Below are 16,989 nucleotides of genomic sequence, written 5' to 3'. Positions count from 1 at the left end.
ACTGGCACACAAATGCTCATGGCAGCATTATTCACAATAGTCAAAAAGTAGAAACTACCATCAATGAAGGGATAAACAAAAGAGGTATATTCATACAATGGAATAGTATTCAGCTATAAAAAGTAATGAAGTGCTGATACATGCTATAACATGAATGAACCCTGAAAACATTACTCCAAATGAAAGAAGTCAGGCACAAAAGGCCACATACTGTATTTTTCCATTTATATGAAATGTCCAGAATAGGCAAATCCATAGAGTCAGAAAGTAGATTAGTGATGCCAGGAGCTAAGGCAGGAGAGAATGGGAAGTGACTGCTAATGGGGAAGGGGTTTCTTTTGGGGGATGAAAATATTGTGGAATTAGAAAGTGGTGATAGTTTCACAACTTTCTGAATGTACTAGAAACCACTGGATTGCACACTTTCTTCTTCTTCTTTTTTTTTAAAGATGACCGGTAAGGGGATCTTAACCCTTGACTTGGTGTTGTCAGCACCATGCTCTCCCAAGTGAGCTAACTGGCCATCCCTATATAGAGATCCGAACCTGTGGCCTTGGTGTTATCAGCACCACACTCTCCCAAGTGAGCCACAGACCGGCTTGGATTGCACACTTTTAAGGGGTAATTTTATCACATGGAAATTATATCTCAATTTTTTTTTTTTTTTTTTTTTTTAAAGATGACCGGTAAGGGGATCTTAACCCTTGACTTGGTGTTGTCAGCACCACGCTCAGCCAGTGAGCGAACCGGCCATCCCTATATGGGATCCGAACCCGGGGCCTTGGTGTTATCAGCACCGCACTCTCCCGAGTGAGCCACCGGGCCGGCCCTATATCTCAATTTTTAAAAATGCAAAGTACCGTTCTTGGTACTTCATTGGAATATAGAATTGTTGGTTCCTGCTCCTGGGAACCATCAAATTATTGTGCCCCTAATGATCTAATAAACTCCTGTGTCCTCCTCATCTTGTATTTCTTCCCCCAAAAAAGTGACTTGTAGAGCTGGGTCTGTAACCCAAGTCTACAGGATTCTAAAGCTCCTATCCACCACTGCCTTCCAGGCAAAATTGGCTTCATGGGCCAGCAACCTGTGCAGTCACACAGTGCCCTGCACTTAGAAGACCCCGGGCTTAGAAGGGCCCCTCTTTGATGCTCTGCTCTTGCCATCTGGAAATTTTTAATATATTTTCAACAAGAGGCTCTGCATCTTTATTTTGCCTTGGGTTCTGCAAATTATGTAGTTGGTCCTGCACCCAGGAGAGAGGAAAACCCAAGTGGGTAAATTTGGGCACCCAAGAGGCTTACCTGGCTGCCACAGAGGGAAAACTTGAAATACAAATAATCACTCCAAATTTTCTATACTATAAATGCTGATTATCATAGAACAGAAACCTAGCCACCCCTGTAAGATACCAAAACCAGAAACATATGCCTCATAAATCAAGGGAAAGAAGAATCTCTGAACCCATTCACTAATATCATTGTTCACGTTGAGCCAAAGGAATAAAACCAAGAGCAAAGCGCAGAGCAATCCTACCTCTGAGTGCTCAGAAAGGTGAGACCAGAGACTTCCCAGAGACCTCTCAGATGCAAAAGTGAGGGAGCCCAATCTCTAGCTCTGGAAATTCTCACAAATTTGTAGCAGGAGGTGAATTGTGACATCATGTTGTGACCCCATGTCAGAGGTCACAGGATAGAGAGAACAGGAAAGAGAATTTCAAAGAAGTGATAATAATGTGGTGAATGTTTTAAATGGACTAAAGATTTTAGAGTCCACTTCTGAGGATGGGATTAGATAAAGAAAGTCTTCTAATAATGTTTTGTTTTTAGACTCCATGAAAACAACAGGCTTTTTGTAGCTTTGGTTTCATGTGCCTGGTTAGTTTTTTAAATTGAGCTCTCCCCATGTGCCCAGCCCTGCACTGTGCTAAGCACATTTAAATGCCCAGGACTGCACAACTTGGGTAATTTTGTCTCCCCATTTTACAGAAGGAGAAACTGAGGCACCAAGGAATGAAGTGATTTGGCCAGTGTCAAATAGTGGTGGAGCCGGGTTTAGGACCAATTTCTCATCAGTCTGACCCTCTCTGATAGCCTATAAGATAATTTGTTTGTAACAAATCCACAAATAATATTGGCCTTAAGAATTAAAAGAGAAGGCCCTAGAGAAGTTTGGATTAGAGTTTATGACATAATCATAGGTGAGAATGAGAATACAGGAAGAGAGAAAAAGACCCAACTCCATCCCCAATCCCTATGATCAGGGACAAGAATTCTAGAGCTAGGAGAGAACAGAATGTGTGACATAGACCAGAGGTCGAGATCAGGCTGTTGAATAGACAGTATGAGAGAGCTACAAAATACAGCTTGTTGCTGAAGGGGTTAGCTGACCTTCCATCAGGTCCTGCACTTGCATCCATTGGGTGTCTGGAGACTTTACCAAGCTTATCCCATCTTCCCAGTGAACACAGCTTCGTTTTCAATGTCCACCACTCACAAGCACCCCCGAAACAAGCCCTGACACATAAAGCTGCAGCAGTGTGGAGAGGAAAGCTCTGCCCTACTCTCGGATAAGACTGGACGGTGGTGAGCCCCACTCCAGTACAGAAGTGTCACTGGATTCTTGCTGATCTCTTTTCATTGTGTATTTGCTCATCATGTAGATCTTAAAAGTTTATTATCACATGGGAATCTGAAATTTTGGTTTTCTTAAAAAATGAGGGCTTTCTCCTACAAAAAATTGGGAGCTACCACACTAGAAGCATAATTATAAGTACGTTATTATTTAGTGCACTACCATGTCCCAGGACCTGTTCCAAGTGCTGTGTATTGACTGCTTAAGCTAAACCTTATGGTAACCCTATAACATAGTTGCCATCATCATCATTGTCCCTGTTTGAAAGCTAAGGAAACCAATCACACAGAAGTTAACTGACTTGCCATTGTTCTACAGATGGTAAATTACAGAGCCAAGCTTTGAACCCAGGCAATTGGAGTCCTGAGCCCACATCGTTAATCCCAATGCTATGCTTAGACTGAATCAGCATTTTGCTCAAGGAAAGTGGTCAGTTGGGTCTTAAAGGAGAAAAGCCAGAGACCTGTGTGCCCAGCTTCCTTGGTCAGTGCAGTTCAAACAATACCCTGGGTCATATCAGGATTATATGTATAAAGACAGACTCCTACAAAGGCTTGAGGAGTCTGACAGTATAAAATGCTTTCTGAGCTTCTGATGCAGGGTAAAATTTGATTTGCAATAATAGGCACAGAATGATCATGTTCATACTTGCAACCTGGCATTTTATTATTATTCCCCTGAATAACAGTGAAAAGAGTTTTGTAACCCCAAGGTAACATGGCTCTATAAGAAGGAGAAAGGGGTGAGATTTAGCAGCAGCTGCCATCATAAATCAGTGTGTGGCTGTTTCTCTCAGAGCTCCAGGCTCAACTCCTGGCTGTCATAAACTTATAAAGGGAAGTCCCATGAGAATTTATGTAACGATGGGTAGACTCGTTTTCCTTCCTGCAAGAGACTTTCTGAAGCAGGGAGAGAATTAGGCTGATTATATTCTATATGAAGAAAAAAACAAACAAACAAAATCCCAAACCAACAGATTAGAGGAAGGGAAAATGTGGGTCAATTTTTTGAGCTATTTCCCTTGCCAAAAAAATGACCTTGTAAATAAAGAACATGTTGAATTCCACCAAATGTATGAGTGACTGGATGACTGAATGATTTAATAAAGGAATGTGATCCAATCTTCCTCCATGGTGGTTCTTTCAGTGTGAGAACAGTTCGATCCTGAAGTCACCAAGAAATGCTGAATAAATAACAAGGCCAATCAACAAAGTCAGCTTCTGAATATTCATGCACAGATGATACTCCCAGTCAATATGTTTGATTTTACTGATAGATTTTCAAATTCACAGTGTAAACCAAAATTTAAAAAGAAAAGAAACTTGTGTTGGGACTATACATTATTTCTGGATAGGGTTGTCAATAAAAATACTTATACTAAAAATGTATTCATTGTTTATCTGAAATTCAAATTTAACTAGGTGCCCTGTATTTTTATTTGCTAAATCTGTTAACCTATTCCTGGGCCAATAACCCTGTGTAGAGGGCTGAGGACAGTAGGTGGGCGACATGCTCACAACTGGGAGTCAGAAGGAAGGAAAACCAAAAGACGAGTCAGAGAAGCAGACAGAGGAGTCTGCAGAAATATGGAGAGAGAATCAGGTGAGTGCAGAGCTCTCCTGCATTACTCTCTAGTGGCCTTCCTCCCTCATCTCTGTTGCATTTTCAAGAGCACAGATGAAGGGGCTTTCTGGAGGGCAAATCTGTATGAGCTTGGGTATATGACATGTGTGCTCAGCTTCTTCAGCCCGATGGAGAGGTGGGGACCAAGAGGATACTGGGTAGGAAGGGCCTGATGGCTACAGAGTTTGGCCCTGACAAGGTTGTTGGTGCTTGTGAGAAGTTCTAGTCAGTGGTTCTCAGTGAGGTTGGGATAGAGATAGGGTGCATGTCAGAATCACCTGTAGTATATCAGAATTTAAATATACCAAAAAAAGAGAAAAAACAAAAAGGAAAAGAAATCTACATACCAGAAGTAGCACTCTACCCCTCTGAGAGTTGGGTAGAGAGACATGTGTATGTAACCCTTATCAACCCATAACTCATGTGGTACAGTTTTAGGGTCATGTTATGGTTACTAAAGTACAAAATAAACTTTGAAAATAACATAAATCTTTTCTTGCATTTTTCTTGAAAGTCATAAAGGAGGTTCATAGTTTGCAACAACTCATCCAAAAGTTTTTCTCATCTTAAATCTACCTCCTTTATAGCCACTGCTTGTTTTTAATGTACCCTTTTCCATAATTTCCTCAGCTTTCAGTAATTCCCCTCCTCCCATCTTTTTTTTTTTTTTTTTTTTTAAGATGACCGGTAAGGGGATCTTAACCCTTGGCTTGGTGTTGTCAGCACCACGCTCAGCCAGTGAGCAACCGGCCATCCTTATATAGGATCTGAACCCGTAGCCTTGGTGATATCAGTACCGCACTCTCCCAAGCGAGCCACGGGCCTGCCCTCCATCTATTTTTTTTTTTTTTTTTTTGTCGTGTAGATCAATTTAGCCTCTCTTTCCAGCAGAAAGACCCAACCAACTTCCCTAACCCTGCCCCAAATTATCTGAAAGATGAAGCCTTTTAGAAGGGGGAAAATTGAACTGGCAATTATAGAATACTCTTTGGCAGTCTGGGAAAGTGAAAAGCATGCATCTTGCCCTGTCCCTGGTATTTTGCAAAGCATTCCAAGTGATTCTGATATCTGGCCTCTTTTGAGAATTACCACTCTTAACCAAGATACAGAGTCTTTTCATTTCTTGAAAAGTCCTACTTTTTGGCAAATTTCTTCCTGAAATGTACATTCTTCTTTCTGCACTGAGGCCAGAAAGAGGTGTCATTGTGTGGGAGTGGTCATCTGTCATCTGTCCCAACAAAGTCTACAAAGTGGCGTGCCAGGAACAAGTGATCCAGAACACCTACCTGAGTCTCCCAGTCAAGATTCCTGGCCGAAATAAATGAACAAAAACAACAACAACAAAAAGATTCCTGGCCAAGCTGGCTCTAACTTCAACAAGATCATCCTGAAAAAAGAGGCTGTCCTTGGATGGTCCAGTCACCTTCCTGAATGGAATGATCCTGAGGATGATGCTTCTCAGCTTCATCAAGGCTGCCTTGGTGGTGGTGCTGTGGCAGCTACTGAGCAGATTCATGAGGAGCCAACCGGGAAGACCTGAGCCCAGGGGTGAGCAGTCAGAAGCAGGACTTTCGTAAGTGGGGGCATGATCTTAGCCTTCATCCAGCTCTTGAGTCCCCCAAGGGTCAGAGTCACACCCCACTGGTCTGACCCCTCAAGTTTCTTCAGAGTCCAAGCATTTTGAAAAGATCCTCTGACCCTCACTTCACCCCTCAGCCCCTCCCTATGGTCAAGAACCCAGGTGTGAGCAACTCCAAGGTTGGTGGTGAATAAGGCCTTCAAGCACAATCCCCAATCCTGCCCTCTTCTTAAAAATATTTTGGACTTCAGGGAGGCTGTCCTCAGCTGTTTCAAACCTATTTCAGAGTACCTCTTCTCCTTCAAACCTATTTTCAAAACCAGGGAAATGAAGTCTTTCCAGACAAACTCCAATAACAGCTCCAATCACCCCTTGACATGTGGCTGCTAAAGATCAACTGACCCCTTCAGCCAGAAAGGAGGAGAGAAAATTACTAAATGGGGACCTCATTCCCAAGGGGAATCACCTTTCAAAAGTCTGGTGCCTTGTTTGCTGGCTCAAGACAACACAACACAACACACACACAAGACAGATAAAGATAGATAGGTAGATAAGTAGATAGACAGATAAATAGATAGATCAATGTCCCCTTTCAAGAATATGTTAACACAGGTAGAGTAATGCATGCCGTAATTCCTACTGTGGCATTGGTCCACATTAGGTTTTCCATTAAGAGATACTATCGTCATCTGTGTGTAGCTTTTTCTGTTGTGTTCTTCTGTGCAGCACAGGTCTGGAGCTATGGATATTCATGAACCCTAGGCACCTACCTCCTGTCTTGGTGGCTGTCCCCTGTCTTTGCCTCTGTGCTTTTTTCTCTGCCTATGGCCACCAGATGGCATTCTGGAAACATTCTCACCACTAGAGTTTTCAGCATTAAAGCTCCCCTGCATTACTCTCAAGTGGCATCCCTCGCTCCTCTCTGTTGCATTTTCCAGAGTGCAGCTGAAGGGGCTTTCTGGAGGGCACATCTGCGTGATCTTGGGTAGATGACCTAACCCTCTGTGCTAAAGTTCTTCAACCCGATGGCACGGCTATGAGGGCGGCACGAGAGGAAGGAGGTAAAGCACTCAGGGCAAGGCCCAGCATGTAGCTGCTGTTCTCATTATCCTGCTTTGAGCTCTCAAAAGCTCCCCATGGCCTTCAGGACAACAGCCATCCTTAAAATGGGACCTAAGGCCCTCATCATCTAGTGACCTCTGCTTATTTCCCCAGCCCCACCATTCCCCTCCCCATTCTACCAAAGGGACGCTCTCAGGGTGCTGTGAGAAACCAGCTTGCCCACCTGGGTCCTTTGCCCATTCTGCTCCGTCCATCTGCTTTGCCTCTCCCTTGTCCATCCGCCTTCATCTGGCTAGCTTAGCTCCTCCACATACGTGAGGATTTGGCTGAGTACCCTCCACGAGGAGCCTCCCTGACCCCCACACCCGAATCCCAAACCACTCCACTGGGCTCACTTCTTTCATTTGCCCCACCCCCACCTTAAACTGTAAGCCCCTTGGGGGTCACTTGTCTTGTCCACCACCTGGTGCATAGTAGGGTGAATGAGGGCCAGACAGTGAAGCTGCCGTGAGGGCTGACTGTCTCCGAGGGCGATGAGCACCCCTTGTGTCTCTGGGTTCTGAGGGCTGCTTGGCTCCCCTTGCAGCTCAGGCAGTACCTTGCCCATGCTGAGCTGAGGGAGACCTGGGAAACGAGCTTCCTGGCCAAGGAGGCAAAGAAAAGAGTGAAGGGATGAATGCAAGGCCATCTTCACCATTTGCATATAAGGCATGAAACCTGGAAGATAATAAAAGGTAAAACCACAGTCCCTGCGTGTTGAGTGTTGTCTCTGCCAGGCCCTGTGCTGGGCCCCTTACGTGATTCATCTCACTGAGGCCTGACAACAAACTCATGAGATGGGTGACAGCCACACTCTCAGAGAAGGGAATGGAGGCTCAGAGAGGTTAAGTCATTTGTGCAGTGTCTCAGAGCTTGTGAGTTGCCTGTCTGTCCCCAGAGCTTTGCCATAGGAAATGGTCCCATGGAGTCAGACCCCTTGCTATGGTTTAACGGGTTTCAGTGAGATAAGTGGGAAACCCCTTGAGGAGTGGAATATGGGGTGAAAGGAGAGTAAAGACAGAGGGAAAAGAAGGGAGTGCAGATGCTGTCCCTCAGCCACCCTGTCCTGATGGCCACAGGCTTCCATGCCAACAAGCCCTAACTGGGCCATGTGGGTCCAAATAGAGTGCCTCTGGACCCCAAGGACTGAGCTGCAAACACCCATCTAGAGGATAGGTCCTTCATTCCCATCACCTCAAATGCTTTACACACCTCCGGAGTCAACCTTGAGGTAGGGTGCGAGGCTGGAGAATGGTGGAGGCAGCAAATTGAGGAGGGCAATGAGAAGCAGTAATGCTGCCTCCATGGCCACCCACGCAGACTGCCTGCTCCCCTCCTTCCTGGGCCTCCCCTCTGTGAGGAGGGGAGTGGGAGGGATGGTGTACCTTAAAACTTCTAGGAGGAGTGTTGGGGGGCAGCAAGGGAGTTGTTGTTCATTGGACTCTATCATAAACAGACGTGGGGAGAGAAGAATTGGAGGAAGAGAGGGAAAGACACAGATGAAAGGGAGAGGAAGGTGTGGGAGAGAGAAATGCATAAAAGTCTCCAAGACAGAGAAGCGGGAGGCTGGGGGTTTCCCCAGACAGGGATTCAGCCTTGAGCAGATGCAGAGAACAATGGACCTAAAGGCTGAGGGCCCGGAAAGGACAAGGGACGGTGGGGTGGGGGAAGCCGCACAATTGGGTCAGACAGGTCCTTGCAGCTTCTGGAGCCAAGGCCATGGGCACTTTTACAGGTTAATGTGGCAGGGACTGCCCCAGGGCCAATGCAAGAGCCAGAGGCAGCCACAAGATGGGATAAGTTGTGCAAATTACAACGCCCACCCCTAATAATAATAATAATAATAATAATAATAGTCACTGCCTATGACTCATGGCCAGGCTCAGGCCAAGGCCCTTCATGCATCATTTCATTTAATCCTCACGATCTCCTTCTGAGAGATCTACTATTCTTATTCTCATCCCCGCTCTAAAGATGAAGTAACAGAGGCACAGAGAAGTGAGTGACTTGTCCCAGATGACCCAGCTGGCAAGTTGCAAAGTCAGGATTTGAGCTCAGGCGGTTTAGCCCTGTTGGCTGCTTTGTTAATCACAGCTGCTTTCCAGTGAGACAAAAATGGTGATCAGGGCTGGCAAGACTGAGAGGTTAAACAATCATGGGGAAAAGACAGGAGTGAGAGAGGAATAATAGGGAAAGACAGGAACAAAGAGAGATGAGGAAGGGGAGAGGCAGGGAACACCACTTGCCCAGGAAGGGCGTTGGTCCACACGCAGGCAGGCAGGGGATCAGTTTCTCTGCTCACTTGGCTGTACAGGGGCTCCCTTTCCCTCAGTGGCTGCTCTGCTGCCTGGACAGCACCTTCCCATCCAGCCTGTCCCCAGAGCCCCAGGTTCATCCTCCTCAGAGGCAGGCCACTCAGCTAGCTTCACAGGAAATGCTCTTTCTCTAATTGGCATTGAAACTCACAGCCCTCCCTTTTCCTGTAGGTGGGGTTTCCATAGGAAAAAGCTGCTTCTCTGTTTCCCCAGCCTAGCAACTGTTTGGAAGTCAGATTCCCACATCCTGCTGTAGTGGGTCAAGTCCCTCTTGGACTGGCTCTTGTCTGTCATTTGTTGAAGTGGACCTACTGGTGCCCCTGTGGGGGGTCTCCCCTGGCAATTTTACTTCATCAGTGTTTGGACCTCTCAGATTGCTTCTGATGAAGATGGCCTTGCCTGAGAATCCTGCTTGTTCCAACATCATCTAATTATGGGACGAGGTTGTGCCAGCAGGCCTGGGGGCAGGAGAACGGGGCTCATCAAGCCATCCAGGAAACACTGGAGGACTTGTCCAGGCTTTACAGAACTCTAGCGGTTTCTGACTGTAGCCCACTCTGGTGGTAAGCATGATGCAACTCCTGCGACTTCTGCTGGGGCTTTTGGGGCCAGGTGGCTACTTGTTCCTTTCAGGGGATTGTCAGGAGGTGGCCACTCTGACAGTGAAATACCAAGTGTCAGAGGAAGTGCCGTCTGGCACGGTGATAGGGAAGCTGTCCCAGGACCTGGGCTGGGAGGAGAGGCGTGCGCATGCAGGGGCTGCCTTCCAGGTCCTGCAGCTGCCTCAGACGCTCCCCATTCAGGTGGACTCTGAGGATGGCTTGCTCAGCTCAGGGAGGCGGCTGGATCGAGAGCAGCTATGCCGACAACGGGATCCCTGCTTGGTTTCCTTTGATGTGCTTGCCACAGGGGATTTGGCTCTGATTCATGTGGAGATCCAAGTGCTGGACATCAATGACCACCAGCCTCAGTTTCCCAAAGGCAAGCAGGAGCTAGAAATCTCCGAGAGTGCCTCTCTGCGCACCCGAATCCCCCTGGATAGAGCTCTTGACCCAGACACCGGCCCTAACACCCTGCACTCCTACACCCTGTCTGCCAGTGAGCACTTTGCGCTAGATGTCATTGTGGGGCCTGATGAGACCAAACATGCAGAACTCGTGGTGGTGAAGGAGCTGGACCGAGAAATCCACTCATTTTTTGACCTGGTATTAACTGCCTATGATGGCGGGAACCCCCCCAAATCAGGCACCAGCCTGGTCAAAGTTAACGTCCTGGACTCTAACGACAATAGCCCTGTGTTTGCTGAGAGTTCACTGGCACTAGAAATCCAAGAAGACACTGCCCCTGGTACTCTCCTCATAAACCTGACTGCCTCAGACCCCGACCAAGGCCCCAATGGGGAGGTAGAGTTCTTCCTCAGTAAGCACGTGCCTCCAGAGGTGCTGGACACCTTCAGTATTGATGCCAAGACGGGCCAAGTCATTCTGCGTCAACCCCTAGACTATGAGAAGAATCCTACCTACGAGGTGGATGTCCAGGCAAGGGACCTGGGTCCCAATCCCATCCCTGCCCATTGCAAAGTTCTCATCAAAGTTCTAGACGTCAATGACAATGCTCCAAGCATCCACATCACATGGGCCTCCCAGCCATCATCGGTGTCAGAAGATCTTCCTAAGGACAGTTTTGTTGCTCTTGTCATGGCAGATGACTTGGACTCAGGAAACAATGGTCGGGTCCACTGTTGGCTAAGTCAAGAGTTAGGCCACTTCAGGCTGAAAAGGACTAATGGCAACACATACATGCTGCTAACCAATGCCACATTGGACAGAGAGCAGTGGCCCAAATATACCCTCACTCTGTTAGCCCAAGACCAAGGACTCCAGCCCTTATCTGCCATGAAACAGCTCAGCATTCAGATCAGCGATGCCAATGACAATGCACCCATGTTTGAGAAAAGCAGGTACGAGGTCTCCACTCGGGAAAACAACCTACCCTTTCTTCATCTCTTAACCATCAAGGCTCATGATGCAGACTTGGGCATTAATGGAAAATTCTCATACCGCATCCAGGACTCCCCAGTATCTCACTTAGTAGCTATTGACTCAGACACGGGAGAAGTCACTGCTCAGAGATCACTGGACTATGAAGAGATGTCCAGCTTTGAGTTCCGGGTGATTGCTGAGGACAGGGGGCAACCCCAGCTTGCATCCAGTGTTTCTGTGTGGGTCATCCTCCTGGATGCCAATGATAATGCCCCAGAGGTGACTCAGCCTGTGCTCAGCAATGGAAGAGCCAGCCTCTCAGTGCTTGTGAATGCCTCCACAGGCCACCTTCTGGTGCCCATTGAGACTCCCAATGGCTTGGGTCCAGCAGGTACCAACGCACCACCACTGGCCATACACAGCTCTCAGCCATTCCTTTTGGTGACCATTGTGGCAACAGATGCAGACTCGGGGGCAAATGGAGAACTCCTCTACAGCATTCGGAGTGGAAATGAAGCTTGTCTTTTCATCCTCAGCCCCCACCTGGGTCAGCTATTTATCAACATCACTAATGCCAGCAGCCTCATTGGGAGTCAGTGGGAACTGGAGATAGTGATAGAGGACGGGGGCAGCCCCTCCTTGCAGACCTGGGCCCAGTTGAGGGTCCTGTTCGTCACCAGCGTGGACCACCTGAGGGACTCATCCCGTGAGCCTGGGGCCCTGAGCACATCAATGCTAACAGTGATTTGCCTGGCTGTACTGCTGGCCATCTTTGGGGACCTGGGCCCAGTTGAGGGTCCTGTTCGTCACCAGCGTGGACCACCTGAGGGACTCATCCCATGAGCCTGGGGCCCTGAGCACATCAATGCTAACAGTGATTTGCCTGGCTGTACTGCTGGCCATCTTTGGGTTGATCTGGACTCTGTTTGTGTCCATCTGCCGGACAGAGAAGAAGGACAACAGGGCCTACAACTGTCGGGAGGCTGAATCCACCTACCGCCACCAGCCCAAGAGGCCCCAGAAACACATTCAGAAGGCAGACATCCACCTCATACCTGTGCTCAGGGTCCAGGCAGATGAGCCTGGAGATGTAGGGCAGTCCCACAAGGATGCAGGCAAGGAAGCAATGATGGAAGAAGGCTGGGACCCCTGCCTGCAGGCCCCCTTTCACCTGACCCCCACCCTGTACAGGACCCTGCGTAACCAAGGCAACCAGGGAACTCTGGCAGAGAACCGAGAGGTGCTGCAGGATACTGTCAACCTCCTTTTCAACCATCCCAGGCAAAGGAATGCCTCCCGGGAGAACCTCAACCTTCTTGAGCCCCAGCTTGCCATGGGCCAGCCACACTCAAGACCTCCGAAGGTTGCAAGCAGCCCCATAGGGAAGCTGGCTAGAGACCAGGTCAGCGAGGAGGCCCCACTGATCTCACCAGACTCCTCTGCAACCCTGAGGCGACAGCGGAATCTCAATGGCAAAGTGTCCCCTGAGAAAGAATCAGGCCCCTGTCAGATCCTGCGAAGCCTAGTCCGGCTATCTGTGGCTGCCTTTGCAGAGCGAAACCCCGTGGAGGAGCTCACTGTGGATTCTCCTCCTGTTCAGGTACCTCGGGCATGGGCAACTCTTTCTCTGGTTACCCCTGGACCACCACCAACAGCATCAGACACCCTCACTACACTCACATTTCTCCCATTCATTCCTTAGGCTCATTTGGCACCTTATGATGCTTTAAGTAGCAATGACTCAAGGCAACAGAACCTAGCTGTGTGATCCTGGGCAAATTATTTACTGTCTCCGAGCCTTAGTTTCCTTATCTGTAAAACAGGAATGATAATAAGGGTATCTGCCTCATAGAACTGTCCTGATGATTTGACTAGTTCATTCCTATAAAGCACTTACGGTGCCTGGCACAAATAGACACACAGAAAAGGCAGTGATTAAGAGTACAAGCTTTGGAGCAAGTTTGCCTGGATTCAAATCTTGGCTCTCGGGCCGGCCCGTGGCTCACTTGGTAGAGTGCGGTGCTGATAACACCAAGGCCACGGGTTCGGATCCCATATAGGGATGGCCGGTTTGCTCACTGGCTGAGCGTGGTGCTGACAACACCAAGCCAAGGGTTGAGATCCCCTTACCGGTCATCTTTTTAAAAAAAACAAAAAAAACAAATCTTGGCTCTACCTCTTCCTAGCTGTGAACCACAGGGGAATTATTCAACTTCTCTGTTGAAGATGTCCATGTTAACAGCACCTATCTCCTAAGTTTGCTTGAAGATAAAATGGTTACTGTACTTAACATCTGTAGAACAGTGTCTGGAATGCAGTCAGCACTCAGCAAATGATTACTACTACTTCCACAAAGCACTTCTCCATCCCCACTCTCCACTTGCCCTTGTCTCACCTGGGCAACCTCTCTATGAAGCAAGCTGGCATGGGCATCATTGCCTCCAGGCTCAAGGGCTGCATCTGACTAGCCTAAAGCCCCAGAGCTTACTGGTGGGCCTGCAGAATGGGGCAGTGGAAACAATTTTAGAATTTTGGAGTTAGGCAGATCCGGGATCAATCTCTACACAGCCATTTAGGAGCTAGACAACCTTGAGTAAGTCCTTTAACACCTGAGATTCATTTTCCTCATCTATAAAATGGGGATTATGATGCCAAACTTACCCTGTGTCTTATCTCCCTGGAGGTGTGAGGATTACATGGGCTGATGAGTGAGAGTGTCTAGTGACCCAGGATTTACTAAACACAAATGTGGAATCTTTTCAAGGAAGATACCTGACCTCACACCTTACCTGTTCCTTTGAACCCCAGATAATCTCTACTGTGCCAGGCTGCTCACCCAAGGCACCCTTTTTTGTGGCCAGGCTATCAGCTCAGGTCTCCTGTGGAGCAAGGACACAGCTTCCTTTCCTCACCCCTCCCCAGGAAACCACCTGGAGATGGCACAGTCATTCTCTTAGGAATCTTGCCCTGGGCTCCATGCAGACCCAGAGGCTGCCCAGAGCCATACAACAATCCATCCATCCAACAATCCATCCATCATCCATTCATTTATCCATCCTTCCATTCATTCATTCATCCATCATATGCTTTTTGGATTAACTCTTTGTGACAAACTCTGTGCTGGCTGGACACTGTGTGGTGGACAGGACAGCAAAGAGTAAGCATGATGGCGACCTACTGGGATGATGGAAAGAAAGGTGCCCATTTGGGATCAACTTGAGGGTAAGACGCAGCTTGCCCAATGCTTATGTTTTTCCAGCAGCACAGCACCACAGTGGAGTCAGATCTGAGTTCAAATTTCAGCCATGCCACTAATTGCTATACAACCCTTCTGAGCCCCAAGTTCTATCTCTGCAAAATGGGTGTAGGGGTATCTTTTCCCTTGGGCTATTGTAAGGATTAAATGAGATTATATACCACTGCACAGTTATTAAGCACATATCATGGGATCTATTAATAAGTGACCTATATACTTTGGCTCATTTAAACCTCATTCACCATATGGTCTGGGTCTCATTATTATTCACTTTTTTTGCTGCTGAGGAAACTGAGGCTCAGCATGCTTAAGTAATTCTTTAAGGCCGTACCAATAGGAACTGGGGCAGGGGCAGTTTTAGCATTTGAAACCTGAGTCTGACTGACTCTGGGTTCTAACTGTGAAGTGACCCTGAATGACAGTGCTCAGCACAGGACTTGGCATACAGGAAGTGTCCCTGAAGTGTCAGCTGTCACTCAGGTAAAGGGTGGCAGGTGCCTTAGAAGGGCTTCTGGATGTGGGCTGGGAGGTGGGAGGCAACAGGACCCTGACCCTCCCAGGCACGGTGAAACCCTGGTCCTGGCCACCTCCTCTTCCAACTCTTCTCTGAGGTCTGAGGTTGGCACTTCCTCCCTCGAGCTGCATGGTGGGGCAGAGTGAGCCTCCCCAAGGAGGAGTGGGAGTCGGTCCAGGAGCGGAAAGCAGCATTTCTAAGAGTAACTACTCCAACTCCTTGCATTTGCAGAGAATTTTTAACTTTTTCAAACCATCTTATTAATCTTGACAACACTGTAAAGAAAGCTGGGTGGGTATTTCTAGCCCCACTTGTTTGTTTGTTTGTTTTGTTTTGTTTTTGGCAGCTAGCCAGAATGGTGGCTATCTAACCAACTGATCTAGCCCCACTTTAGGGATAAGGAAACTGAAGTCTGAGTAGGTCTAAAAACTGGTCTGACATACAGCTAGCTCAAAATGACCTTGAACTAAAACTCAGCCTCGCAAGACTTGTTGCCTCTCCCTCACAAGGCCCTGTACTGTGTGGCCCTGACATCTCACCCACCCCCTGTCCTATTCTCCAGCCTTTCTAAAACCCCACCATCTCTTCCCACCTTTCAGCTTGCAGTGCTTCTGCCTGAAACCCCATTCACCCCCCAGCCAGATTCTCACTGTTTCCACTTGCCAAACTCCTGTGGAGACTTTGGGTCTCAGCAGAGGTGCTTGGCATGTAGTTTGAACTACATTCAAATAAACATTCAATAAACATTCTTTGAAATAAATTAATAACTCTCCCCCCAGCACCACCCCCCTACTTCCCCACTCCAAGTTGGGTTAGGGGCCCTTGTTTGCTCCCACAGACCCCATCATCTCTCAACATCAAAATGCAACCCCCTGTCCTAACCAGTCTTCCCTGTCCTGACAGACTGAGCTCCCTGAGGGCAGCAAATGGGCTCCTTCCCATTCTTACTCCCAGAGCAAGCACTGTGCTGAGCACAGACAAGCACTTATTAAATACTTGCTGAATGAATGAAAGGATGGATAAATGAATGATTAAATGATACCATTTTGCCTTCTCTGCAACATAATCTTAATCTGGCCCACGAAAATTGGCTGAGTGTTTGAATACTGCTAAAAGGGGAAAATAACTCTTTAAGATAATCCTTATCTAAGTAATAATGACTTTATAGCCAGGAAGTGCGTTTTTCACCCTCATCCCACAGAGTCCACTAGGAGAGGTCACTTGGGGGAATGAGGGGACGGGCCTGGAGGGTTCCCATGCTCTCCCTCAGACACGCAAGTCCTGGGGCGACATGACAAAGCAGGGAACCTGCCCGCCCGGGTCTCTGTCTCCATCATCCGGCTCCAGCCCCCATCTGATCACACAAACATCTGAAGCTAGAGGAAAGACTATAAAAAGAAAGCGTTGCCATTGAGGGAAACATCCGGCGAGGAAGTGTGCTGGGTCGGAATTGTGTGGAGTCAACAGATTTTTCCTGTCTTGCAGCAAATCTCCCAGCTGCTGTCCTTGCTGCATCAGGGCCAATTCCAGCCCAAACCAAACCACCGGGGAAACAAGTACTTGGCCAAGCCCGGTGGCAGCAGGTAAGCAGCACGTATCCCCCACTAGCTTCTCAAGGCCCCTGCTGGCCACCCCTCAGCCCCACAGCTTCTGTGACGTGAGGAGGGCAAGCACAACCCAGACACTAGTCCCCTGGGAGACAGCAGGGACAGTTTTCATCCCCCACCCTGGAATGCTTGGTCCTGGGGTGAATATTTATAGTAATTACAGTATTTACAAGACCCAGAGTCACTAAGGAAATGACTTAATCCCTGAGACTCTATCTGTCCCGATTACAGAGGTGCTCTAAATGGGCTTGAAATCTGCAACTTTTACCTTTCTTTCTCTTGACCCATAAACATAATATGAAGGCATAATACAAGACTCCCCCTAAGGATGTGGATGTGTGGGTGTGTCCCTTCTGGCAGTCCTAGAATTGAATTGAA

General features: G+C 47.9%; 1 protein-coding gene across 1 annotated transcript in view; it reads left to right on the top strand.

Annotated features, from left to right (window-relative positions):
- Window positions 1-9,509: 9,509 nt before the first annotated feature.
- The window catches only part of PCDH12 (protocadherin 12), a 13,487-nt gene continuing 6,007 nt past the window's right edge, over window positions 9,510-16,989 (top strand). Inside the window, exons 1-3 of the mRNA XM_008588458.1 lie at window positions 9,510-11,962; window positions 12,096-12,834; window positions 16,490-16,587. Coding sequence (XP_008586680.1) covers window positions 9,822-11,962; window positions 12,096-12,834; window positions 16,490-16,587 — 2,978 coding nt within the window. The 5' untranslated portion in view covers window positions 9,510-9,821. The remainder of the gene's footprint in view (window positions 11,963-12,095; window positions 12,835-16,489; window positions 16,588-16,989) is intronic.

The sequence above is a fragment of the Galeopterus variegatus genome, unplaced genomic scaffold, assembly GCF_000696425.1.
Source record: "Galeopterus variegatus unplaced genomic scaffold, G_variegatus-3.0.2 Scaffold4846, whole genome shotgun sequence".
Lineage (NCBI taxonomy): Eukaryota > Metazoa > Chordata > Mammalia > Dermoptera > Cynocephalidae > Galeopterus > Galeopterus variegatus.
This window is presented reverse-complemented; position numbering and strand designations above follow the sequence as displayed.